Here is a 27,260-nt window from a genome sequence, read left to right on the forward strand (position 1 = left end):
CCTGTAGAACAGCTGTTATAATACCCACAACGGGTCAGAAGGATGGGAGACAGCAACACAGCAACCAGTGACGGGACTAAAAGCTATCAAATAAGGGCAGAGTTTGGTTCTTCCTACAAGTCCTAGCAGCACATTGGTGTTAAACTGTGAGTTTGAGACACAAGATTTAACAGCAAATAGACTGCAGATGCTGGAGTAAATGTCTGCTAATACTTGTGATGGTTGGACAGGGTTTTGATTAAATAAAATGTGGAAACATATGGGCCATAGCCACACCCCGCCACCCACAGTTAACGATGTGACATCATGTCCCTGAGTTGTGGTTTACAGTATATGTTTCTTAATCAGACATGCAACAGCAGTTAAGTAATTTCACAACTATTGTAACCTAAATAAAGTTTAGAGAAACCAGGCTAAGATGCCCTGCTACAGTTCTTTGAGGCTGCACTTAACAGACACAAGGGTGCTGTGAGGTAAAGGCTTAACACAGACTGCTAACATTCTCACAGTGACAATGCCATGTCAGCCATCTTAGTTTAGTGTATTAGCATGCTAACATTTGCAAATTAGCACTGAACACACTGCAGCTGATGATGGCAATGTCAGTGGTTTTGCAGGTATGTGGTCATCAAGCCATGTTATGTTTGTCACTGAAGATTTTGACCCGATGATGGCGCAGCATGAAAAAACAGGATTACCAAAGTTGACGGCATTCATCCTCTGGGAACTATACATGTTTGCACCAGATGTAATGGCAATGTGGTGTGTTGACTGGCCAAGAGATTAACATTGCAATCCTCTGAGCCAAATGTACATAAACCAAAGTCTGAACAGCCAGAGGCTGATGGTAAATTCCCACCCAGAACATAAAGCCTGCATAATTCAGCACTCTTGGGGATGTAAGTGTTGAGAAGACTTGATTATTGGTCAATTTAGCTGTCAAATTATGAAACTATAAGCCTTACAATAGTGACTTCATCATTTAGTTTATACCTTTAAGCCCTACACTGCTGCATATGTACATATGAGGATGTACATTTGCTGATTAAGAGCGGGCGGGTCACAGCTTGCTGTTTTATATGGAACTCAGAGCCAGATGAATGGTTGGGTGTGGTCATACTGGAGATAATGAAATTCACCTGTCAGCCAAATGGTAATGTTCACCTTAAAATGAAGCCTGCATCTCGTTTATGTGGACTGGGCTCAAATTAGAAGAGTCTCGAACATTGAATTCAAACGTATCAGCCAAGGAAGATGAAAGTAAAAAGAATCAGCCTTTGATTTTATTAATACAAAAGTAACAGAGATTATTAAGCAAGCAAACACACATGTAAGCTTACATGTTGTTTTTCCCCCTTTTCCCTTCCCTTTTCAACTTTCTGCCACAGTTTTCCATGAGCTCTTCCTATTGCTACTTGGTGTCATCGCTTTAAGATTAGAGATACGCTATTCTCATAACACTTAAGTGCTGCTATTCATAATAATCATCCTCTGGAAGATCCATATCCAGGCCAAAACACAACCATTTCTGTCTTGTCTTTATTTCTGAGAACACTAATCTCGGTTGCAAAATGTTTTCGTTGTTGTTGTTTTAGTCACAATTTGGCTCACTGTTGATGCTTTAGGTCATACCTCCTGAGTCCTGGCGAGTTAGTGGAAAAACCAAGCCGCAGCTGCAGTCCATAAATATTTTCAATGATGTCTAGCTGTGAAATTACACTCGCTTTGTCAGTTTGCCTTTTGCTGCATGGTGTTTTGGTGTTTTACAGTTTAACAGGAAGAAAAGTCTTGTTCAATGAGACCATGCTGTCTTAAGGACAGAAAAGTACAAGAGGTTTTAAAGTGTGGATGAATGCCACTCTTACTGTGAACCTCCTGATGATCAGATAATGAAAAATCAGTATCATTTGACACACATTTCAGGGCCACTCTGCTAGCTTGTATCTTTCCGAGTGGTTCCTCTTGGACTTGGAATAGACGTGCTGCATTAGCTCAGCAATCACGCAGTAAAGACTTTGACTTGTGCAATGGCTGTAAAAGTAGGTTAGTGGTTTTAAACAAACAAATCCTTGTGCCCAGTCAGTTAAATTGGAGCACCATCATTGGTTGCAGGCTGAGGTGGTGTGGGTAGGCCCAGCTGGAATTGCAGACAGCTTCCTTAGAAGAATTGGGATTTTTTTTTCCTTCTTCAACACTTTGAACCGTGAGAACGAAGCCGAGAGACTCTAAGCCCTCAAACCAGTGGAGCATTTTCCCACATGCCGTCATCTTTGGGAGAGAAGTGATTGCTGGGTAGTTGTGAGGGGACTTGGTTGAGAAATTAAAGATAGCTCAGTATCAAACATAATTCAGATGTAATATCTTTAGCTAGAGCTACAGGACTGCAGGCATAGTCAACAATTCCCTGACATTCAAAATGGTCACTTGAGGGCCCTTAACAGAATCACCATTTTAAAAAACATGAACCACTGAAGGAACCTTAAGGCAGACCTAAGTAATACGTTTTTCTTCTGGGGACAGCAGAACAAGCTGTAAACACAGCAGTGATACATTACAGGCTTATAGGCAAGTCGGTGAGTCATTGTTAGCCAACAGCTCCTGTCTCCTGTTTAGCTCTGTTTATTTTTATACCAACATATTTATCTGTTTAGCTGCTAATTGCACCATTATGATCACCAGCTAGTCTCGAATTGTGTCCTCTAGGGGCTTTTTTTCGTTTTGTTTTGGTTTTTTTTTTGTCTGTTTGTTTGTTTGTATTTTTACACCGAAAACAACTGCCTGCTGCTGTATGATGAGACTCAATCAAACAGTAAAGTTGTGGGCAATAAAGCTAAAGCAGTGGAAAGATGCTAAAACATTCAATAAAACTGAAGCTGAGGGTGTTGTTTATTTTAGCCAGTCATTGCTCACAGCCTGCATTTTCTAATTGTCAGTACATGTTACATATAGTTAAAGACCTACACAGAAACACATTGTTACAGTCCTCTGTCTCTCTCTCTCTCTATTTGGAAGCAGTAGATAACTGCCCAGAAAGCAAGATGTATAGAAGTAGCAGTAGAGAAAAGGAAATATGCCAGTTTTGTATAATTTAGGACAATTTTAGAGGTGAATGTAAACGCTGTATTAGTGTACTTCAGAATCATCTTTGTCAGACCAGAGCCATGCAGATGCTCATTGCTTTGGTTGTCAAGTGATGTTGGTGCTTCAGGTTGTTTTGTCGTGCCAGCTGTGTTGGCTGAAGATCTCTGCCTCACACTTTGCAGTGAATCATCGTCATGTTTCCTGTGGCAGACAGATTTGCGATAGAGCCAACAGATTTTTCACATTATCTCATTCCTAGTCAGCTGAATTTACTATAATCTCCTAATCTCACCGGAAAGGCTCCTCATCTTACCCTTTCTCTTTATTTTTTCCTCTTTTCCTTTGTTTCTTTTTCTCTCAGCCCTCAATTGCCAAGCAGCCAGACACATGCACTCCATCTTGCTCAGAGGATCTGTCGAGTCGAGAAAACACTGTCACTTGGCTTTGATGATTTGCTATGACATAACTTCAAACTGCTGTTGGGCTTGATCATTTTGTCGGCAGATTGTTAAGCCCCCACTTCTCAAATTTTTTATTTTTGTGTCCAAACCCCAAACCACTGAACTTTAAAGCTCAACTCAAACCATTAAAATTAGATCAAAGGATAAAGAGGGGAAAAGGCACCGCATAAAATGGATTCATCAAAAATCATAGAATGAAATGGCCCACTTCCTTTCCCAGTGCTGTTTGGACAGGTGAGTGAAACTGCAAGCTAGGCTTCAGTCCCACGACTGCCGCCACCTCAGACAATTGAACTCTTCCAAGTCAAACAAGAGCCATTGTGATTCAGAAATAAAGATAAGCAGTTAAAAACCAGGAGTGGGAGTCCTCAGATTCACCCTGATGTTGAATAAATACTCAAAAATGATCCCCCACACCTCTACTTGACTATTAGCTGCAGTAAAGTCTCACCAGACTTTATATTCTCCCTCCCCGCCTCCCTGGTTGCTGTAATGGAACAGTTTACAAAAGAAACTGGCTGCTGCCATTTGCAGGTCAGAGGCCGGTTTTGTGCGTGTGCGCATGCACGATCCTCGTGTGACTATTCCTGTGTGCGCTGCACATTTTGTTGAGCATCCAAACTAAACACCTCTCCTCCTCCACCTCAAGCTTTTTATATTTTAAGAGGGATTTGTTTAGCTTGTAAGGTCTTGTCCTCTTTCTCTGCTCAGTCAGCTTCATAGGAATGTAAAGCCTTGATGTGGAGGGAACAAGTCATGTCATTAGATCAACAGCAACAATAAGAAAATGCTTAAGTCAGATGTTTAGTTGACCAGTATTTGTATCTTCTCAGACTAGACAAGTGAAAACACTGGAAGTTACATAACATGTATATGTTATTGTAGATGCTTTTTTTGCATTTAGAGTAATGGTCCAGATATTACCAGCATCATGGGTGGCCTGGGGAACCCAAATCTAAACATCTAGCTTTGGCAGAGGTGCAATACTCTACTCATTCTGCAAGAGTCTTGGTGTTTTTGCTCAGAAAGTTCATTTTCTTTTTAGTAACTCTTCTTCTTCCAAGCAATCAGTCTGTTTGTTTTCCTTGGATTTAAGGCTGATGAAGTTTGAGTGTAAGGTGGTTCCTATTTCAGCTGTTATGGCTACTGTTGCTCTGCTGTATACTTGTGAAAAAGAAAAACTTTTTTGGCTGGTTGTGAGTTTAAAGGCCAAAAAGTTCAGTATGTGCATAAGTAATTGCTGATCAACAGTAAAGATGTCCTGATGTCTGTGCAAAACTGGGGATTAGAAGAAAACAAACACACAGTATTCTTCTGACATTGTCATTAATGAGGAATGATGGGAAAGTCCCTGTTAGTGCCAAGTGGCCAGTGTGATCAAATAAGTACCCTTCTGCTGCCAAGCAATAACACAAAACACCATAGGGTATAACCCAAGAGATACTCAATTGCAGGCAAATAACATTAGTCACAATTCATTTCCATTTCAAGTTTTGGCTGTGCAGCTGCTGGCATTCCAAAGCAACTCACAAGACTCTGCATCTTACAATATCCAAGAATCAAAATACATTGTACAGAAAGAAACTCTGTTGATAGCACTCTCATTTTACTGAACAAGTGTTTTCATGCTTTGAATGCTTTCTCACAAAAGCATGAAAAAATGCCACAATCTGTTTATTATGTCTAGATGTGATTCTCAGATAGATTTCTGAGTGTGCTGGGAACTAATTCTACTAAAAACTGAGTTAGGATAACAGATTCAGTGTTTAGTCTGGTTCGCATTAACCCCCATGCCGATTGAAACTATTTGAAGGCCTGTTTTTGAATAGATTTGCCTCCAGCATTCTGAAATTTTACTGCTTAATGACACTCATTAATGTGCTTTCTTTCATTAAAGAATTAAGGTATGGACTTAGAAATGTGTTTGGATTTTAAAGAAATAAATCATTTGTGCATGCAAAGGGAAACTGTTCAAGAATCCAACTAATCCATGTGGATAAAAATGGTGTTGACCCTCTGCCTCATACAGAGAAATAACAACACATCAAAGCTAAAGTGTGTCTAATGCCATTACATCAGTTAGGCAGCACCTAGAATAACATTCAGTCAGCCTTGCACTTTAATCTAAGTAGGCTTCATCCTTTACAGTCCTCCAGTTTTACCACAGTCAATTAGTTCATTTCCCTTGTGTCATCTCTCTAGCTCACTCATTAGCTAACGGGATGGATGACCTGCTGACAGGTCACATCATGGCGGAAGCCCTCTCCCTTTATTCTCACACGTAATAATATTGCCATGAGCACACAAAGTCTGCCCAGAGGAAATGAACGTAAGTCCATAGGGAGTTTTTTGTATAATTGTCCAGTTTTATGGAGGATCCTCTGGGGGGGGGGGGGGGGGGGGGGGGCAGTACCTATTTCCTCAGCCTTCAGGGGCTCATTCAGGATACAGAAATGTGCTAAAATACAAACCAGGTTATGCCACCAGCCTCCTTTAGTAGGCATACGCTTATTTGCCCCTAATTCATGCTAATTGATTTTATTCCCTCAGTGTGTTCTGTGTCCTTTATAAAATGTATGTTCAGTATCCTTCCCTCCATGGTTTAGTAACAAATGGTTTAGTAAAGGATGTACTACACCGCTAAATAAGCATGCAGGAAATTGATATCTAGATAGGTAGATAGATAGATACTTTATTGATCCCGAGGGAAATTTAACCATGGACTAAAAGCATTATTCCTCATGAGTTTAAAAGCAAAAAAAAAACAATATTTTTTGTTACAAATAACTGACAGATAAAGTAAGTAAGTAATAGTAAAAATCGTTATTTGTGATAGCCTAGCATGTTCTCCTGGTTATGGAGCTAATGATTTTACCCCCTGTTGTTTCAAGCTAACAAAGCTGCAGTTTTTCTGTTTGAGTGTTCTACCATATGGGGGTTAGTGTCTGATAGATAGCTTAAGTCTTGGTATTTTTCTGAACAAATCATTTGTAACTTACACATGCAGAAATGAGATTGTACAAGTGCTGCAGTGATTGAAGCATGTTCTCTTCTAACCATGCTAATAACATCCACAAATTATGCATTTATCCTTAAGTTATCATGACAAATGGATGTATTTCTTGCCTACTCTTGTTCTTATCATTATGTACTTCAAAGAAAACTTTTCAGTTGCTGTATGTGCATTGATGCTGTACAGAACATGGAATGATTTAAGTTCAAGTCTGTAATTATATTGAAAATTCATTGCTGTTTATTTAAGTGGTTTTCCTGCTTTCTTTGTCTTAGGTCTGGCAGTGTGAAGAATCACTGGGAGGAAATCTACTACTTTGTGGAGAATTTAGCAGAGAAATTCAAAAGGTAAGAGACGCCTTATAAACAATTATGCAAACATGTACCTAAACATAATGAACCCATCCAGGAAGAAGCGGAACTAGAGGTGGACAGCATACTGTAATATTTGAAAGGTTGAAAGTCTCTAGACGCTTAACAACCGTGTTGCCCCTGTACTCGCCTTCCTGGAGCCCGAAAATGGAGATCACTAAAGAGAAACACACACTTTACACAGCGGTCACCCTAGTAAAGTAAAATAAAATCTGTCCCTACAGCTACAACTAACTGGCCATATGCTAAGCCATTCAGCATACACGCTGATGTTTCATGCTGTCTCTGCAGTAGTGCTGATGTCTCATGTCAGTGGGGTTACCAGAAGTACAGGCTGGAAGGTCTGTGTGTATGAGCAGCCTGGATTTTACAGCCTTTGAGATTTAGAGGAGGGCAAAGAGTAATGGATGCTTTGGTGCTTGACTGTTTTGATGTGAGTTTTCAGCCGTAGACATGTCTGCCTTCTCTAGAACGTAATGTAACTAGATGGGATTTTGCTTAGGGTGGTGCATCATGATTTCTGATTTAAATGTTGCTTTTAAGCTTTTTAAATGTATTTTTTGGCACTTTGAGCACTAAAAGCAAAGTGCCATCTAGTTCCATTATATTCGAGAAAATACAGACTTTACAGCTGATATCTCCATAATTCAGCAGCTCACACCAAAACAACCATGATACATAGCTAGCACTGCGGGTAAGAGGAAAAGTATGTATTTTTGATTCTAGGGTGAACTGTCCCTCCAATGAGTCCTTTTTAGAATTTTGATCTGCTTTGAAAAACATTATTGTTTCATATCCTGTTCAGTACGTTTCAAGTGTGTCAAGTAAAACAGGCCCATATGGCATTTAGAGAACCATAATTACATTTTTTTTTTAGCACTACCCATATCAGCTCCACGTATGTCAAACATGTGGAACTGAAATTGTACATCTTGAACCATCTGCTTGTACATATTTTTTTTTTGGCCTTCCTTCCTGAGGGCCACAGCAACACCTGGGGCCTCGTGGCTCCGCCAGAGCAAAGAGCCAGCCAAGTTTCTGTTTTCAACAAACATAAGAAAATTTCAAACATTGCAAATCTGCATGAACTTACTTTCTTTCACAAACAACGCAACACATTTTTCACTTCAGATAGCTGTGTGTTTACATGCTTGCAATTCATTTCCAAATGTACACAAAACAAAAAACACAAAATAACAAACTTGTCCACATCTGAGGATTCAGTGAAGTAGTTTAAGTATCAACAATGAAGTCGCTGTCACGCACAAAATCAGGGTTCAAAATTCTGCACGACAACACAAACCCGTGCGCGGTGTCACTTGGTGTCTCAGTGTGTTGAGCTGCATTCAAGAAGCAATTCATACACAGCCTGTTCGAGTGACCTCAGAGGAAGTGAAATAGTTGAGAGATTAATTGTTTAAATAAAAGAAATCCAACTTTGTTCATTTTAATTCTGGCATCAAAGTGGAGCTCATGATGGATTGCTGCCATTAATTGTGTGTTTCTGAGGGAAACAATATGTTGTAGTGTTTCTGTAACTAAGTACTGACACAATGATTTTGATTGAGCTCAGATGATGTGCAAATGTTAGTGGTTCTCATTTGTTGTGTAAGGTGGGAAATCACCAAGCAGCAGCTGGATTTTGCTGAATTTTGGCAAATGCCATCAGTAATTGCTTCATCTGTGAGGATTTCAGTGCTTCACACATTTCAATCCAAACTGGCCAAAAATGTGGGCTGATGATGGATACTTTCTGTTTCTGTTCCAGTCCCATGCTGAGGATGTCCTTCATAACATTCTCCTCCAGAGCATCCACCATCATGAAACTGACGGAAAACCGGTAAATTAACTTATATAGTCTGTTGGTTATTGTAGTTAATTAGGTTTAAATGACTCACCAAACCTAGATTTGTGTTTTAAATAAATGTTATTTTAGCAGGGAAAGCTCTTACACACAAGAGAAGCAAACTCAAACTACTACACCACAGTGAAAGCAGATGCTCTGTGTTTTGTGTGTCTGTATGAGAGATGAAGCACACTATTAACCACTTTTGCATAAACTGAGGGTCAGTTTTAAACAGAGATGTCTCCAGTGAATGAACTTAAAAGAATCAGGTGAAAACATCAGTAAAAGATCAAGACAAACGGTCCACATGTTTGGAAATGACAGGGACAATAGTATCCATTGCTGGGAGAAGAGGCAAAACTCACAAAACATCAAAATTACAGGGAATTAGTTTCCACACAGGAAAACTCTGTAGTTTAAAAGTACCCTTGTGAAAACCAACTCGGTTATTATTGTTCTCTGCAGAGTGGACATCAGAAAGGGGTTGAATGCTCTAAAACGAGAGATTCCTGGTGGAGATACATTCATGCATCTTGGATTGCAGAAGGTGAGCCTTTCTCATGATGCATTTTATTTATGTTCATGAAATGTAAAAGCTTTGGTATTTCCTGACCGTCTGACTGTGGAAATGTCTTCTCATTCAAAGGCAAATGAGCAGATACACCAGGAGAACTTTGGTAAGAACAACTCACTCATATAAAAACTTTCTTCAGGCTATATTATGAATTACGTTGAGGTTATAACATGCCTGTATTTCTTCCAGGCACGGCCAGTGTGATTATTGCACTGACAGACGGAGAGCTGCAGGAACACCAGCTCATCACTGCACAGCAAGAGGTAGCAGCTTCACAATGAGGCCCAATTTCCTCAAAGTGAAGTTTTAACAGGGATCATTCAGAAGCAGAAATGCTTCTTTCAGTGCCAATTTTATGGAAGTAATAGATTTATTCCCTCTTTCTTTCAACAGGCAGAGAGAGCCAGGTCTCTTGGAGCTATTGTGTACTGTGTCGGTGTCAAAGACTTCAATGAGACACAGGTAACACCAGTGCCAATCCTATAAACCTATGCTGTGTTTGGCGGGTTAATACATTGTGTACATCTAGTTACCATATGTACTGTATACCACGTGTGCACAGGGATTCAGAGTTGTGGAAACATCTAAAATGCTGTTACCTCCATGTTGCATGCTGTGTGTTCAGTGGCCCCTGTACGAATTGGCTAACCCATAGTTAAAAAATTTCCTGAAAACCTATCTGAGTTATTTCTAACCCTCAGCTGCCAGGCTGCTGTACATGCCAATGCACAAGACCGGACTGGAGAAATGTCTTAACAATAACTATTAGCTTCAATATGATCATGAGGAAGAACATGATTTAGGTTCCTGTATTTAATGGGAAAGACATCTGAGACCTAACTGTCTGCTTTCTTGTAACACCTATTTCAACATCAGTAACCAGACATGATCTCCCTTAAGTTCAGTTCAAGCTCCATTTGACTGATTGTAAATGGACCCTATTACCTGATTGTGGATAATGTGTGAGCATTACTTTTACAGTGTGTGTATGCAGGTTCTTCGCGGAGTTCCGGCTCTCACTGTGCATGTGTTACAGTCTAAAATGTCTGAAATTGTAGCACATCAGACATCAATTTGGGCTTCTCTGATAATCATAAATTATAAATAATAAAGCATTAGCCACTCAGTGTCATCAAGCTCTGGATCTTGGAAGTGTCTCTAGCCACCGTTACACAAAAACACTCTTTAAAACATGTAAAATGTACTTATTCAGTAAATTGTTCATTAATCATTTTGTGAATTATTTTATGTTATTCATCATGTTATTCGTCTCCACTTTTTCTTCCATCCACACCTCTGTCTTCACCTCTCTCCCCTTATAGCTGGCCACCATTGCAGACACCATTGAGCATGTGTTTCCTGTGCTGGGCGGCTTCCATGCCCTCCGGGGAGTCATTGATTCGGTAAATAAATTCTTCTCTGTCCAGGGAAGCATTCCTTTTACTTAGTTTCAGAAACAGATCATGCAAGCATCCACATTCATGTAGCCTGTTTATGTTGAATCTGCTACAATTACTGTGTATTACTCCCTTGGGTGTAAAAACTTGCTTTAGAAAACATTCAAAGTATGAATAGACAGAAAAGTCACTCAGTTACAGTAACAGAAATGTATGTAAGCAATCAGTTAGACATGCTAGCTTCTTTCCTTATCACCCTCCCAATCTAGTCACTGTGTTGGTTTTCACAATTCAAGAGTTCAATAATAGCACCAATTACTGTACTGCAAGGCTTTGTGCACTCATGAAACACATTCACATGCAGTGAAGCAAATATCTTCATCAGTTTCCCTGTCTGTCTGTCAGAGTAAAGTGGGGAAGTGGTTTTCTCCCATAAAATCCTCACATGGCAAATATGCACATTACAATGGTAATGTTACATGTTTTCTTCTCAGAATTCTTTAACAGAGACAGACAAAAGCTGCCTTCTCGTTTCTAGCCCATCATCAGCAATTTTGCTGGTTGAATTGTCAACTATATGAGCATATTTTAGCAGCTGTAGTTAGCTAGCTAGACTATATAGACAAAAGTATTTAGACATACCTCTTTGTGAGGCTGTTTTTCATGACTGTGCTCCAGTGCACAAAGCAAAGTCCATAAAGACATGGTTGGATGAGTTTGATGGGGAAGAACTTGACTGGCCCACACAGTCCTGACCTCAACCCCATCAAACACCTTTGGGATGAACTTGAACACAGATAGCGAGCCAGGCCTTTTTGTCATCATTGCCTGACCTTACAAATGCTCTACTGCATGAATGGGCTATAACCTAATAACCTCCAGGATGTTAATCAAGAATATGGCCTTTTTTTAAGTAACCTGTAGCCCGTCCAACAAACTAATCTTCGTAGATGCAGCATTGCTCCTTGAAGTACGCAGGCAACACAAAACGATCAATGGTTGCTGTTTGAGGGTGGGCTTTAGTGCTGGGTTATGCAAGAAAAGAATCTGTACAAGTGTATAAAAATGATTGCTGTCTTTTCTCTTTGTTTTCCCTCCAGATCATCAAGAAATCCTGCATTGAGATTTTGGCTGCGGAGCCCTCCAGTGTGTGTGCAGGAGGTGAGGAGCTAAAAACACACACTCACTGACACACTGAACTGAACTGACTCTCTCCTGAATCAAACTGGTGCCAGCCTCCCATCATTTCTTCAGCTGTGTTAATTTCATTAGTGGGTGCCCCATCTCATTCTGTCACTTCAGTAATGACAATCCCAGACTGAAAAACAGCCATATATGGGCATCCAGGTCACTTACAGGAAATTTATCTGTTGGCTACAGCTGAAATGCAGAGTCAGATAACATCCTTCAGTGTCCTGCCAAAAGAAAGATTATCACAGTTGAAGCAACATTAAATGGACATTAAAAGGCACAAATGAACAGATAAAAACAGGGGATGATTAAACACTTGGCAGAAGCAAAAGAACTTTTACTGCACTCACATCTGCTTTTCTCTTTTATTAAGCAGTGAATTACTGTCACCCTTCAAGAGGAAAAGTATTTAATTTGAAACCGACTAGTAGTCACCGTACTGTTGCTGCACTGAGTGCTGTGTTATCCAGTTCAGTGCTGTAGTCAGTCTCAGTCTCATCTTAATACATTAAGAGCTGAGAATGTTTACTGTGTTGCAGGCCACATTGTAACACAGCATATGCACATACATATACATTCATACATATTTAAACATTTACAAATATAATAAAAGAATGAATTACTGTGCATTTTAGTGTCATTACTTGGGAGCACAGTTCAAATACTTGCATTCTCACACAGACAAATAAACTGAATTAATGCAGGAATCCACTGAGACTTTGAGTAGTGCCCTCTTTAACCATGCTAGGAGCAAAAAGAAGCTGTATAGTCTTAAACATGAAAATGGGCCTCATGTTCAAGAGCTACATACAGTATAAAATGTCATTTTGCTTGGCATAGAGTCCAAAATGTAAAATTGTCAATGTGTGTCATGTAACCAGAGTCTTTCCAAGTGGTGGTGAGAGGAAACGGTTTCCTCCATGCCAGAAACATCAACCAGGTGCTCTGCAGCTTCAAGATCAACGATACGGTTACAGTCAGTAAGTACACCTACTACCTCTGCTTGTTTCCGTGCTTTAATGTAAGGTACTCTGGGGGGATGTACATTTAACAAAATGTTTTTTCCTCCTAGATGAAAAGCCGGCCGGTGTAGAAAACACATTCTTACTGTGTCCAGCTCCTGTCATCGATGAAGTTGGCAAGTAAGTGCTTCTTTTTATGACTGTATGAATTCATTCATTCCTCGAGATCCTTTTTCAAATATCTCAAGAGGAAGCGCTCACATTTCACACTAAGTGGAATCCACGTGTACCTTAGATCACGTTGTTTGTCTCAAACTAAGAGACACACATGTATACACACATGTGTGTATAGGCACAGACTATAAGAAGCCTGCTGTACATTAGCTCTTTTTACGATCCCTATCCGTCTCTGCATTCTTCTTGTCTACATCCCAGCACAGCTTAAAAAAAGCAAAATATAAGGGGCTCTGTAGCCGTGCCAGCACATGCAGTGGTAAACCCTGCATGCATTTTCCCTGCTTCTGTCCTGAATTAGAGCATAGCAGTGAAAATGACTGGAGACAGTTTGTTTTTGACTTACACAGTCACTAGTAAGTTAAGTGAAACTTACAAATCTAAAGTCAACTCCCATGATTTGCATAATCATTGCTTTCGAATGTTTTTGTATTGTACTGCCTCCAGCAGTTCGGCTCATATGTTTCTTCAAGCTGCCCTCTTTAAGCATTTCTCTGATCATTATTTAGGTTTTTCAACCCAAAATCCATACTGTTTTGGTTAAGTCTCACTGCTCATGTCAGTGTCAGTTGTTTTCACGAGAAAAAGCTTTAAAAACACAGTGGTGAATGTAGTTGAGCATTTATCAGATAAAAAGCCGCATATTTCCCAAAACAGTGCTATTTTCACTGTTAGACTGAAACACAGCTCCAAAGGAATGCTACTGTTGCTCCAGATCTGATGAATGTGTATGTAGGCAAATGTTTGCTAGTATGTTCACCATAAAAACTTGATAAATTGACTGCTGTAAGTGGCTAAAAAATCTGTTAAAGCAGCTTGAAAAGCATTCAAACTAGTCTTCCATTAAAAACAACACAATGTCCACATAGACCATACATAAGTAAACTGTCCTGGTGCCTAAGTAATTGTACTTTTGTGTCACCTTGGTACTTTGCATGATTGTGCTGAAGAGCCCGATACTCAAATCTGGTCGTCCAGCACTTCTGTGTGATTAATTCTGTTCTGATCAAAACCTGATGTAGTGCTTCATTGTTGTTTGACAACCTGCCATTTTGCCTGTGAGAAAACACAAGTTTTAGTACACAGTACACATCAGTTTTACTACTATATGATTAAAAAGACAACATGATTGAAACATGCTGTCTTTTTCGTCTCTGGGTCACTAAGGGAAAGGAGGGAGGCAGCGGGATGAGAAAACTAAGACAACAGAGGTTATTTTACTCAAATTTTCACCACATGACAGTCAAACAATCTTCTGGTGTAACCAACTCTAGCAGATGCCAGAGTTGCTCAGTATCAGGCGGCCGTCGTCTCTTTTTAGCGCCTGACCACGTTACAATATCAACAATCCACAAACCTCTCTGACCTAAGTCTTTATGGGAAGAAAAAAACAACAGGCCACAGAAGAGAAAGTTCAGTGGATGGTGGTTAAGACTTTAAGAAGTGCAAAAAGAGAAGAGACATGATGTGGAGGAGAAAACTTGTTAGCCCATATTAGACTCTTTTCACACACACTTTGTGATGTTAATGGTAGCATACCTCTATCATTATGATGCAAATTCCTTCATTTTATTCACCCATAGATGTTATAAATCCAATCTGCAGTCAATATTTACACTGGCAGTGGCGTGGAAGGAGAGAGAATTTGATTTTAACTGCAGTGAGGACAGATTTAAACAAACTGGACTGATGACTCAAGCTCTGAAGCTTTAATCGGTGCCTTGGCTGAAAGGTCGTAAAAGTGAGGGTACATCATGTGCCGTTGCCTCCTCTCAACTTCTTCCTATTAAGCCGGTTCACTCCTGACTTTGTATGTTTTTCTCCTGCCCTTGAGTCTTTCCATGCCATCTCTGCAACACTTAACGTCCCAGCTCCCCAGTCTCACTCTTATTCCCCTCCCCTTTCTCTCCATCTCTGCCTTTGCTTTTTGGTGCCACGGTGGCTCTTCGCACCAACTGTGTTACTGGCTGTTTCCCAACCCCCTCACCTCCTCTGCCTGTATGTTCACTTTTTTCTCTCTGTATCTGTCTTTTATTTGTGTCTGTCAGACAGAAACTCCCTCTTTCAACCCCTGTCAGTCTCCCACTCTCTTTCAACAGTTTCCTGGTCCGGTCTTGGCTGATCAAAGCCACGTAGCAGCTAGTCTGGTCTTTCAAGTGTGTGGTCATGTGTTTGTGTCCTGCTTGATTCTCAGCAGGGTGGAAAAACCTTCAGAGAGTGTTTTCACAGCTCCATTAATACCCAAACTAATTAAGCTTCTTTTTGACTAAATAGCAACTTTTCTTATCATCAAACTGATTTATCTTTTCTAGCAAATTTGGCAATTTTGTAGTCACTTTACCCAAAACTCAACCTTTATCATCGTTGCATTGCATTCTGGTCTATTTTCTGATAGTTCAGGGATAGAAATGTGTCTCTCTGCTTATCTGGATGTGACATCATGTTGTCCATGTTTGGTCAGTTTTACAAAGGAAGAAGAAAAGTTGTCCCACACCACCTAATGCGTGAGAGACAAACTCTACTCTGTGCCCCCCATTCAAGTGTGTGTGTGTGTGTGTGTTTGTGCTTGAACTGCCTGCCCTGTCTGGTTTATTTAATTGCTTAACAGCTATCCTCAAATTCACACTGATCAGTTTTCTCAAGCCTTGTTGAACTGCCTTTTTCATGGGCTACACCCAGACATCATTAAGGTTTTCAGAACATCCTGTCAGAAATGAAGTTAAAATAAGCATCAGTCCTCTCCTGTGCAGAGTTCCTGCTGTCCTGTAGACTGTATAGGCCATCGATGAATATATTTTTGTCATTTGTATTTGTTCTGTTCTACATCAATATTAAGGTCCGCTGTGGTTCTCAAATGATGCTGCATTAGTATAAAGAACCTAAACTGATCACTAAATGCTTCCCAATGCCATTTCACTACCATTTTATTTGTTCCATTTATTCCAAACTCGGGTTGAAGTTGTCTAATCTAAGCACATAAGTTTTAAATTAAATCTGAGGGATGTTTTTCACCCAGTTACACAGAGTCACACTGTGCTGACGCAACAGAAATATGACCACAAACTGGCCCTTCTTTACCTTTAACAGTCCCTTAGTTCCCAGCTGTATGTTTTCAGCAGGGTTATGTACGTTGTTAATCATGAACTTCACCCACTAAAGTAGTTCTTCTCTCCCTCTGTCTCTCTTTTTCTTTAAACCAGACAGAGTCAGAGAAAAGACAGGTTTATAGGTCAAATGGCTTGCTTTCCATCTGCCAGTCCTCATTCACATCCACCTGGTCCTCTACTGAGTAGAATCTGGGGGGCGCGAGGGCTGTTTAAAATGCATGCCTTTCATCAACATGTTTTGAAGAGCAGAATGAGAACAGGCTCCAGAGAGACTATTGGAGGTCACATGAAATTCCCAGAATTGTTTTTCCCCACTCTGAGAAGGAAGAGATTCAGACCATCGTGACTCTCTGAGATCCTAAGAGGAGTTTTGACGTGGATGAGGTTTGGACTGGAGGACGGACAGAAGCATGTTTTGACAAATAGTTAATACGTTTTATTTCGCTGTATTTCAGGTTCCATAAAGGAAATTATTGAGTAGCTTCATGTGCCTTTAAAGACAGAGATTGTTCTCATTCCTGAGAGTGCAATTAGTATGGTGTCATGTCTTGGAAAAATACACAACTTGTCCAGAACTATAAAAACAAAATCTCAACTAGCAGGTTATGAGGTTTTTTTTCCAATTCCATTTTCTTCAAGTTCAAATATCCAACCTTGGCTTCCGTGCCTGCTGTGTGGCTCTGTGGTTCACACAATCACCTACAGTTTGTTGTTTTTTTCTCTGGTTTTCACCCACAGTGGAAAACTTTTGTATTTGGTTTATATGGGGTTGAAATTGCTTAATTACAAGTGAAACAGTGCTCGTAAGCAATAGTCCATCAACTCACCAGGTACCTCACTTCTTGGATACAGTTTTGGTAGGGTTTTCTCGTGCCAGATTATAAATTTTGGCAGCTTGAAAGCCATCTGCTTCCAGCCTCTGTAACCTTAGAAGAAATATCTAAATGTGAGCAGCAGTCTGGACATCACTTTGTTCTTAGCTCTCCTTCAGCTCACAGTCCCCTGTGTTTTGTGGTTGTTTCCTGTTGGTTCATACACTCTCACTTCTAACAAACCACCTCAATAGTTTGCAGTTGGTTCAGTAATGTTCTGTAGTGTGAACCCAAGTTCAAATGACATCATTCTGGTCAATCAAACTGAGTCTAAGGAGGAAATGATTTAGACTGAAAAAAGAAGATTCCCCCAAATCTGCTTGTTGTTGACCGTGATGTTACGTCCCGACATACAGAAGATACAGAACTTACTTATCCCCTATATTATTGTGCATGTTTGTTTTGTTTCAGGGTGATTTATCTCCAAGTGAGCATGAACGACGGCCTGTCCTTCATCAGCAGCAACGTACACATCACCACCACAGAGTGTGTAAGTGGCAGCTTTTTGTCCCCCAGTAGAATCATATCACTGTAAATCAAAACTCTTATTTTGCAAATATTCTTGAACTGAAATGGATGAAAGCTTTTTTTTCTGTACTTTCTGAAAATGCAGTAAGTCAAAAAAATCATGCAAATGGTGACTTTTTTGCCATAGACTTTACTGATTTCAATGTATTGGCTCTGCCAGTATTGCTCCCTCTAATCTGATGATGAGTACTATTTTGATTTGGAGTTCTCTGCTTCAAAAGTAGAATTATGGATATCCTCTTGAGATTGTATGTGTTTTGTAAATTCTGTGTTCTTTCCCCTTCTGCTTTTTTACTCCTCTCCAGCCTCATCTGTGACACACTTTTCCTAGAAGTCAGTTGTTTTGCTGTTCTCTGCCGTGACTTTCCTCACCCCCCCTTATGTCTTTCATCTTCCCCTTTTCAGTTTTGTTATTTTCCACTTTTGAGGAGCCAAACCACAGGGGTTTGTAGTAGCAATCCCCCCGACAAAAGACTGCCTGAACCCCATGTGGTGGCAGGAGACTGGAGGTTAGAGAAACAGATTCATGGCCGTGCGGCTGTTCGCTCAGTCTTGACACTTTGTAAAAGTGAAAGCCGAGCATCCTGTAACAGCCAAGACTAAAGTGCATTTACATCTCATCTGGAGCTACCTGATGTTGATACTTTCCTGTGGCTCCCAGGTGTGTGAACGTATATAACCGTGTCACTGTGAAGCAGGGTGGAGCTTCATTCCTTTAAAACCAGGATTAAACAAGATGCAATTTAAGACAATTTTGGGCAGTTTAACAAAATAAGGCATGTATGTCGGAACATATGGACCGAAGCCACAGCAGATTCCCTCAAAGCCAAAAAGCAACATGCTCTTTGAAGCTCTCTCAGTATATGTGACATCATAACCATGAAAATACTGTGAATTCAAACCACTTTGTTGTGGTTCACGATACACAGGGCTCATTTAGACATACCGTGGCAATTAGCAGCTGCTTCCCACTAAACTGCCACTCTTCACTAAACCATATAGTCACACCAGGCCTAAAGAGGCACGACAAGTTGCTCACTTGAGATGGGTAAGCCTGGTGCGATAAACAACATGCAAGCCAAAGTCTATAAGAACGAAAACAAACCCAACAGACCCTTGTCACCCTCTCCTCAAATCCTTCCAGTGCCACTTAGCCCACATAATAGGCCCATACAGGAAAACACACATCATATGTGCGAGACTGTCAAAACACAGATGTGGCCACTGATAAAATTTCTTTCCTTGTTTGCTAATCCATTATTCTGCTAGTCCACTGATGAATATAGAAAACTGTGCTGATTGGCTAAATTTCTGAGTGATCTCCTGTCTACGATGGACCCCACCGTTGAGCCCAGATAAATCCCCCCACGTCTCTCTACAAGATAGATAGGGGAAAGTTTAACCACATGTGGTCCTCATCTGTGGTCTGTAATGGGAACCTTGTTTGGCTCGTGGACGCCTGCCTGCCTTAAAGCAAGCAAAGTAACTGATGGATTCATTCAGGCATCATACAGCTTACACCAGCCACTGTCATCAGACAAACAGAAACATGAATATTTACAGAGACAGAACTGACAGAGAAAGAAAACCAGAGGGCTTCTCTTAATCCATCAAGCCAGTATGATTAGACTTCCATTACACTGTTATCCTGTTTAATACTGAATGCAAAACACCCTCTGTTTATAATAGTACTGCTTCACTTTTTATTATTGCTACTTCTTATGTTTCTTCCACTACTACTGCCACTACTGCAGTGTAAGAATTTGGTTTCCAAACATTTGCAGTTTAAATCTACATCCTGCTGGGTACATGTGCGCACCCAGTGCAGTCAGACTTCCCTGGTTTGACACAGTAGTACTGTGCATGTGGTAGTAACGCAGTACTTTTGTGTGCGTACTTTCCAGTTTGATGGCACCATTCTGCTGATCACCCTGCTTGTGTTGTTCCTCCTACTGGCCCTGCTCTTCATGTGGTGGTTCTGGCCTCTCTGCTGCACTGTGGTAAGAAATCTACAATCTAATCTAATCTAATCTAAACTACATTCAAGAAGTGTGTGATTTTAAAAGCACTTAAATAACAATATACAATACAGAATTTCTGAGGAGCTTTTACCCCCAAAAAGCAATAAGTGCTGATGTGTTCAATGTGTTTGTGAAAAGCTAAGCAAAGTCATGTCTCTTATTCTTCCACAGGTGATCAAAGAACCACCTCCTCCACCTCCTCCTGAGCCTGTGAGTCAAAGAGTCAAAACACACACAAGTACACACACACACACACACACACACATACAGGTATTTATGGCTGACTGTATAAAGTATGGATGGAGTTTTGTGTATTTAACACAGAGAAGGCTCAATAAATAGAATACAAATGTAGCACAGCTGATGGATTTGAGATTGTGTACCTCAGCAGGAACTGACTGGGAGCTCTGAGGACTCAAAAGTCTGAAATACCATCAACATTGCGTGAAAAACGTACAGTATCAAAAAAAATATGTGTGAAAACTCCTAAATACATCTCTTTCTTAGAGTAATTATCAGTAGTATAGAGATACATAAAAGACTGTAAAGGGCAGTTACGGATAATTCCCATTTATGTACAGATGTTAGCACAGTAAGTAGTATCTACCAGAAGTCTATACTTTAACGTGACTTGTGGTCAGTGTCTAAAAGTTTTAAAAGCCCCTGATTCTACATGAGAGGAAAACAAGTCAGTTTGTATAATTATGTGTGTTTTAGGAGTCAGATGATGAAGACGGCCTGCCAAAGAAGAAGTGGCCCACTGTGGATGCCTCATATTACGGAGGAAGAGGAATCGGAGGGATCAAGAGGATGGAGGTGACACAATGACAAAGACACATGCTAAATGCTTTAACAGTCATTACTAAAACTACAATCCAAAAACGTTTCAGATTACTTTCACTCTTTCCACTGTGTTGCATATTCATATGTTTGTGTGCTGTCTGTAGGTGCGTTGGGGAGGGAAGGGCTCGACCGAGGAGGGGGCCAAGTTAGAGAAGCCGAAGAACGCTGTGGTGAAAATGCCGGAGCAAGAGTACGAGCCCTTTGAGCCCAAACCTAAGAAAGCTCACAACAAGAAGCCGCCTCAGAGCAGGAAGTGGTACACACCAATCCAGGTAAACACGCACCAAATTTCCCTTACCAACAACAGACATAGGGCCACTAAAATCTTGGAATGCAGTGGAAGCTCTAGGAGAACATGAGAGGTGTGCATCTGCAGTGTGTGATTGCAAACCTTCCTGCACATGAGTGCATCCCTGCTGTCCTGTAGCGAAAAAAATCAGCATTTCAGGAACCCGAAAATCTGCCCTGTTTACAGATTGACCGCTGTGCATTTTTGAGTTCTTGCTCAGTGAGTTCCAAATAACAGAGGGTGGTAGAATTTTCTCAAGCCACAAAGGGGCCCGAGATCCTTCAGCTGGAGTCGAAACATGAAAAGCACCATGAGTAGAACTACTGGGAAAGTTTTCACAAGACAGCAGGGAGGAATAAAGCCTTTTCTGGCCATATTTATATATAATTAGTTGCATAGGCACAAAATTCCACAACCATCAATGTGCTCACATAGGCAAAGTAATATAACATACTCTCCAGACAGAAGGGCATTATTAGACTTGGCGTCAGTGCTGTTTGTGCTTAAATTGTACACCACAATACAGCTCTGTGCAGCAACACTGGCCTTTCATACTCTTATCTGTGGACTCTGCTACCTTACAACTCTAAAGGCTGTGTTTTGAGTAAGACTCGTGACTACAAGCAGCACTGCAGTGATCCATGGTGCAACTTTACACTGTTCACACATCACAGGCACACAGTGTGTGGAAAATGTGAATTTATGCACTGACTAGTCACTGTATGTTGGGTCTTGACTTGATTTCCCTCCTGTTAAGTCTGTGCCAATGAGGCACAACGGTCTGCATTTTTTGGCCCAATCAAATGCATCATAACAGCAGCATCTTTAAAATAATGTGAGGAAGGAGAAGTCCCCTCTGAAAACATTTAACACCAGAGTTAGGGTCAGCGCTCAGCTCTGTTAAAGGTTAAAACAGTATGATTTCAAAGGTCTCATTAAAATGCATTTACCCAGGATTACTATAGCTATTGTTATTGGTGGGATCATCATTTTCGCTGGCAAATTGTTGTATTTGTGAATCGTTCTGTAAAAATGTCTTCACTTAATCAGACATAAACCAAAATATGAAAATATGAATATATAAGTGACTAATCAGCACAGCTTCAACCAGAGTGGAACAGTGGAATCAGCTGCTGTAGTGTTAGTTTGGCATTGAGACCTGCAGACTCTCACACGACTGAGAACCACAGACCAAATGTTTGCTGATACAGTAGAATTAGTATTAATAGGATTTGATCAAAGATTGCAGTGTGAAAGAGTTTGGTATCCAGATGTGGCCAGCTGTTAATTCTCTCCCTCTCTGTCCTGCTTAGGGTAAACTGGATGCTATCTGGGCTCTGTTTCGCCGTGGTTACGATCAGGTCTCCCTGATGAGACCCCAGCCTGGGGATCATGTAAGTACCTCGATGGTGCACCATGAAAATATTTGAGTTCATCAAATGTTTTCAGTTCCACAGTGTGTTTGTCCTCAGTTCGTCCCTTCCATTATGCTTCATACCTGTGGTGACCAGGGGCTTTATTGCCATCTTCTTTCTCCTTCCTTTCTCTTACCCTCCCTTTTCACTTTGAGTCATGGTTGAAAACTGACTGACTTTTTAATATTTTAAGTTGCCTTTTTAAAACACGATTTCTATAAAACAATCTTAAATATGCATCAATGGCTACAGACATGCTATCATGGTAATAAAAAGACTGAACCGATGCGAAGAAGCAGTGCTGCTCTTGCAGGCCTATTGCAGTGTAGAGACAGTCAGTCTTCAAATGGTCATGAAAATTGCATTCATTCTAATATTACATTATTTAGTTACTTAGCTTAAATAGTTTAACAAGAAAGCTTTAGATGGTTACCAGGTTCCACCGAGAACTGAACTAGGATCTGGATTCGGAGTGCTAACCATTACACCATGGAGCCACATAAATGCTTGATTTACTTGAATGGTTAGTTTTAAGATTTATTGTTTGTATTTTTCAACAGTTTGTTTTCACTTTTAATGTTGCCAGAAAAACAACTTTTAAGGTTGAAAATATGGCAATCTCAGATTATAAATTTGGGTGGAATTGCAGGAGTCATAAGGTTCACCAGATCCAGAGGTCCATTAAAATAACTATAGTTATGCTATATAGCTGTGGTATCTGGGTCCAACTACCATACTGTGAATGTGCTATCTTGAAAGATTTGTTTTTTGAATGTCATAATTTAATATGACATGTTCTGTTTTGAAGGTAATGCTGGAGAGGAGTTAAGCTAATTAATCATCCTGTTTAACACATTTCTTGCATGTTTGTTCTTGTGCTTTGGTTATGGCGAGGCTTAAAAAAAGCCACCCTCAAACCTCTTTCATATTGTTCTTACCACCATCCACACCACGTCACCATGCGGAGAAATCCCGAGCTTGACAGGCCTGCGGTGCCTACTTACACAAAGGCATGTTTGGACGAATGATGTGGAGTTGTGTTTAGAAACTCCAACGTCATGTTCCAAACTGGCTCTTTTAAAAGTCTTCTATAGCTTGAAAATGCTTCAGTCTTCTGTATCCATTACTCATCCCTTCCACCCTTCCTCCATCTGTCTCTCAGTCTCATTCACTCCTGCACTGGCAAACACCTCCATTGGCCCATCTCCATCCTGTTGGTCCAGCTTTGCTCTCACACCTGCTTCACATTAGACACCATAAAACGGATAGAAAACAGAGCCGCAGCTCACAGTCAGACGCATCCTTATTGCTCGATAGGAGAGTTTTCTGATGTGTTCGTGTGTGTAAGCTGATAAAAATTCTCTCGTCTTCGCAGATCAGCCACATGGTTAAGTTTTAATGTCAGAGGCCTTTGTATCAAAGACCCCCAGATAAGAGTTTGGTTTGGATGTGGAGACAAGAGGGAGTTCACTGAGTACATGAAGCTCTCTGGGGATGTTTTAAATCCATCCAACACATTCAGCAAAGTCAGTTTTAACGTTTAAATGTGTTCTGGTGATTCTTTATAATTTACTACTTCACAAGCCTCAATGGGCACTTCATAAATCAGAGGCATATAATAAATGAATTCACATGTCTCCCGATGGCTTGGTTTTTAGCAGTGTGTTCAGTGCTTATTAATTAGCGAATGTTATAGATAAGCTCACACTAAAGTAAGATGATGAACAAGGTAAACATTATGCATGAAGAACAGCATTGTAGCATTGTCAATGTGAGCATGCAAACTTTAGAGTGCTGCTAGCATGTATGTAGACTCTAGTTCTGAAGCAATATGATAATCAAATGAAACTGTAATCGTGTTTGTTTGTTTTTATTTTGGCTTTTTCTTCCTAATCATCAGCTTTTTCATCCATCCTTCACAACTTTCTCCTTTTTCACATTTTCCTGCCCTCCTTCCCTTTGTTTTCCACTGTTTCTTTAATTATCAGTTCTTTGCTATTCTTCCTATCCTCTGCAGCTAACTCTCCCACTGATCACATCCCATCCTAGAGCTGGTTTTAGCAGAAAATTTCCAATGATCTCTTAAATTCCATGTTTAAGAGTGTTTGGCACCACAAACAGGTACAGAGGATTTGCTTTTAGCTTTCCTGGAAACAGATGAGACAGGGAAAATTCTCCATTAGCTTACGATTATATCTTTACCAAAGCAAATTGGCAGTCAGATAAAAAAAGATTTTAGATATGATTTCTTTAGTCAACAAATTTGTCTTAGCTAGAGAGTCTTTTAGCAATGGCTACAATACGTAAGCTTTGCATGACCCAATCTTTACTTTCTAGAAGGAATCGTGTCTCTCTTTCCACTCAAATCATGTCGCCTCCTCAAGTCATTTGTGGTTTGTAACGAAGCGGCAGAAACATCTCCCAGGCCAGTGGGCCGGCTCATTTCCATGTAGTGTAATGTTTTATTTCAACAAGAAAAGAGTGGAGACATGCATGGGGCGCCTCTGTCCTGTGTTATATAGTGTTAACCTGAAAAGCTATTTGGAGCCACAGTCCCACCCTTAAGAGAGCAAAGTCTCACACTCTAACATACACTCATTCACTCAACATTCATCAGCCAAGTTGGCCGAGTTAGGTCTGGACTCTGGATTGGTCATTCTGTTGCCATGGTGTGACTTATAATAAAACGCTTTATTGCTGACCTCTTCTCCTGTAGTGTTCATATACTGTATGTACTACACACACACACACACATGCACACATACACACATACACACTAACTTTTATTTTCTTCCTCCAGTGAACCAAGTAACCCCTCTGCATGTTTGCATAGGCTCTGTGTATGTGTGTGTGTGTTTGTTCATTCATTATGCTTGTGTGTGTGTGTGTGTACCGCACATATGTATGCATACATAACCACATAATTAGCCAGTGATAGACCAGTTAAGCTCACAAGGATGCAGTGATCTACATTTGAGACAGCAGTTAGCCATTAGGAGAGCGTGTGTCACCAAACCACATCCATTACACTGACGTCAGAGTGTACAGTGTGAGGCAAAGCTGGGGTCCACACACTCTCTTTCTCCCTCACACACACATACATGCACACACACACATTCACTTAAACACAAGCCTCCCCAGGGAAGCATTTAGCTGGCTATAGGACATGAGGTAATAGCTACGGTAAGGCAGAAAACTGCCAAGGCTGTCTCCGCCAACTGACCGACCGAGTCTCTCCCTCACACACATACATCTGGTCAGGCCCAGACAATTTTATGAACCTGGTAAGACTGTAGACAGTGGAGGAGGTCAACAAGAACGAGGAAGCGAGTGTGGCTTTCTTTAATCCAGGAAACTGTTTACAGATTCAAACCACGCACTAACAGAACAATGGACATGAAGTCACACTGGCATTAAAAAGAAACAATCTCTCTGAGCATCAGAGTGGTTTTAAACCTGAATTACTTACACCTTTCAATAAACTTCAGCAGGCTAAGAGCGATACTGGCGGTTACTTGCTCGACAAGAGTGCCAAAATATGTTTATTCATTTAGATGGGAAGGCTGACACCTCTCTCATGTCTCTATGCTAAATATGATCTACTCCTACCAGCATGTCTGAGGCTCACTAATTATCAAGTTATATATGTTTTGTTTCATATATACAAATTACATCAGTTTGTTATTTTTACTCTCTGTTAGTTACTGAGCTTTATTGGTACGTCTTGGGGTTGACCTTCCCTTATAAATCTTGGCAAGAAAGCAAATAAGCATGTCATTTTTTTCTCCAAGAATATGTACTGTATTTTTGTTGTTGTCAATTGAAAACCACTTTAAAAATCATTTTACCACAATTATCAGAAAAATGAAGTTTATATACTTTCTGTCCTCCATAAGACAAGAAAATAGTTTTTCTGAGGTCCTCATTCAGGCTTTTTTTTTTTTCTATTGATGTCTAGGAATGCCAGACTGGATAAGTGGTGACAGACCCGAAAGTGGTGGTCACTAAATTCTTGTCTTTTTCTTCTCTGTTTATTCAGCTTTTTGTTTGTGCTCCCAGCAGCTAATTTTAACTATATCTATGAGAGAAATATGTGTGGCAAGTGGAAGAAGACTAAAGTGTTTGGCTGGACTAGAGGTCAAAAGTTTAGAGTGGGATATCAGAGAATTGCCCTAACTCAATAAGGGTTATTAAAATGTTCTTCTTTCTGGCATCATTTTCTCTCTATCCAAGTATCTTCTTTCCCTTGTCTTACTTTTGGTCGCCTTTATGGGATTCTGTAGTGCTTAAAAAAATTAAAGCATGAACCCAACACAAGTGCAACACTTTTTAAGGTTATTTTTTCAAAAGTGAGCTGTTCTCATTCCACACAGCTTTGTGAGTGACATCAATCCACGTTCCCTCATTTTCCACTCTGTAAAACCAAAGCCCTGTGGCTCCAATCCTTGATACTTGTTATTAGCAGATTAACATTACTTCACTCCACAACCACATGCAGCTATGGAGTGGGTCGGGTTACTATAGCAACAGTGACCTCTCTGAACTCGGCTGAAGCTCGTGGTTAGTGAAATATTTTATGCGTAGCTCAGGGGTGCAGTGTGATTTCTGCCTGAACAAAACCATTTGTTTTAAAGGCTGATAAGTCAACCTTACACTGTTAACCCCTCCCTATTTTTTTTTCACCATATGGTTTCTTCATGAGTGTGACTGAACTTTGTTAAGAGAGTCACAGATCTCAGGACAGAACATTGGACTAACCTGGATCATTCGGACTGGGGGCGTCAAAGTAGGGAATTAAGTGCAATCTGGAACACCAGCTGGCCATACACACACACACACACACACACACACAACGTCACTGCCTTCTTGGCCCAGATGTGCCTCAGATTAGATACCTGTGTATCTGTACCTGAAAGTGTGTCAGTGTGTGTACATTTTTATTTTATGTTTTGTTTTGTTTTATTGGCCTTGTGCACCACAGCAGCTTTCACATTCTGTTCCAGTTCATCCCAAAGGTGTTGGATGGGGTTGAGGTCAGGACTCTGTGAGGGCCAG

The 27,260-nt window shown here is 40.4% G+C and overlaps 1 protein-coding gene across 1 annotated transcript in view; it reads left to right on the forward strand.

Annotated features, from left to right (window-relative positions):
- Positions 1-27,260, forward strand: part of antxr1c (ANTXR cell adhesion molecule 1c) — a 34,563-nt gene that overhangs the window by 3,887 nt on the left and 3,416 nt on the right. Inside the window, exons 2-17 of the mRNA XM_046377479.1 lie at positions 6,831-6,902; positions 8,695-8,766; positions 9,238-9,319; positions 9,419-9,449; positions 9,536-9,609; positions 9,740-9,808; positions 10,669-10,749; positions 11,844-11,904; positions 12,816-12,914; positions 13,007-13,076; positions 17,521-17,599; positions 19,542-19,637; positions 19,830-19,868; positions 20,376-20,474; positions 20,606-20,773; positions 22,104-22,184. Of these exons, the coding sequence (XP_046233435.1) occupies positions 6,831-6,902; positions 8,695-8,766; positions 9,238-9,319; positions 9,419-9,449; positions 9,536-9,609; positions 9,740-9,808; positions 10,669-10,749; positions 11,844-11,904; positions 12,816-12,914; positions 13,007-13,076; positions 17,521-17,599; positions 19,542-19,637; positions 19,830-19,868; positions 20,376-20,474; positions 20,606-20,773; positions 22,104-22,184 (1,273 nt within the window). The remainder of the gene's footprint in view (positions 1-6,830; positions 6,903-8,694; positions 8,767-9,237; positions 9,320-9,418; positions 9,450-9,535; positions 9,610-9,739; positions 9,809-10,668; positions 10,750-11,843; positions 11,905-12,815; positions 12,915-13,006; positions 13,077-17,520; positions 17,600-19,541; positions 19,638-19,829; positions 19,869-20,375; positions 20,475-20,605; positions 20,774-22,103; positions 22,185-27,260) is intronic.

Source organism: Scatophagus argus, chromosome 21, assembly GCF_020382885.2.
Source record: "Scatophagus argus isolate fScaArg1 chromosome 21, fScaArg1.pri, whole genome shotgun sequence".
NCBI lineage: Eukaryota > Metazoa > Chordata > Actinopteri > Scatophagidae > Scatophagus > Scatophagus argus.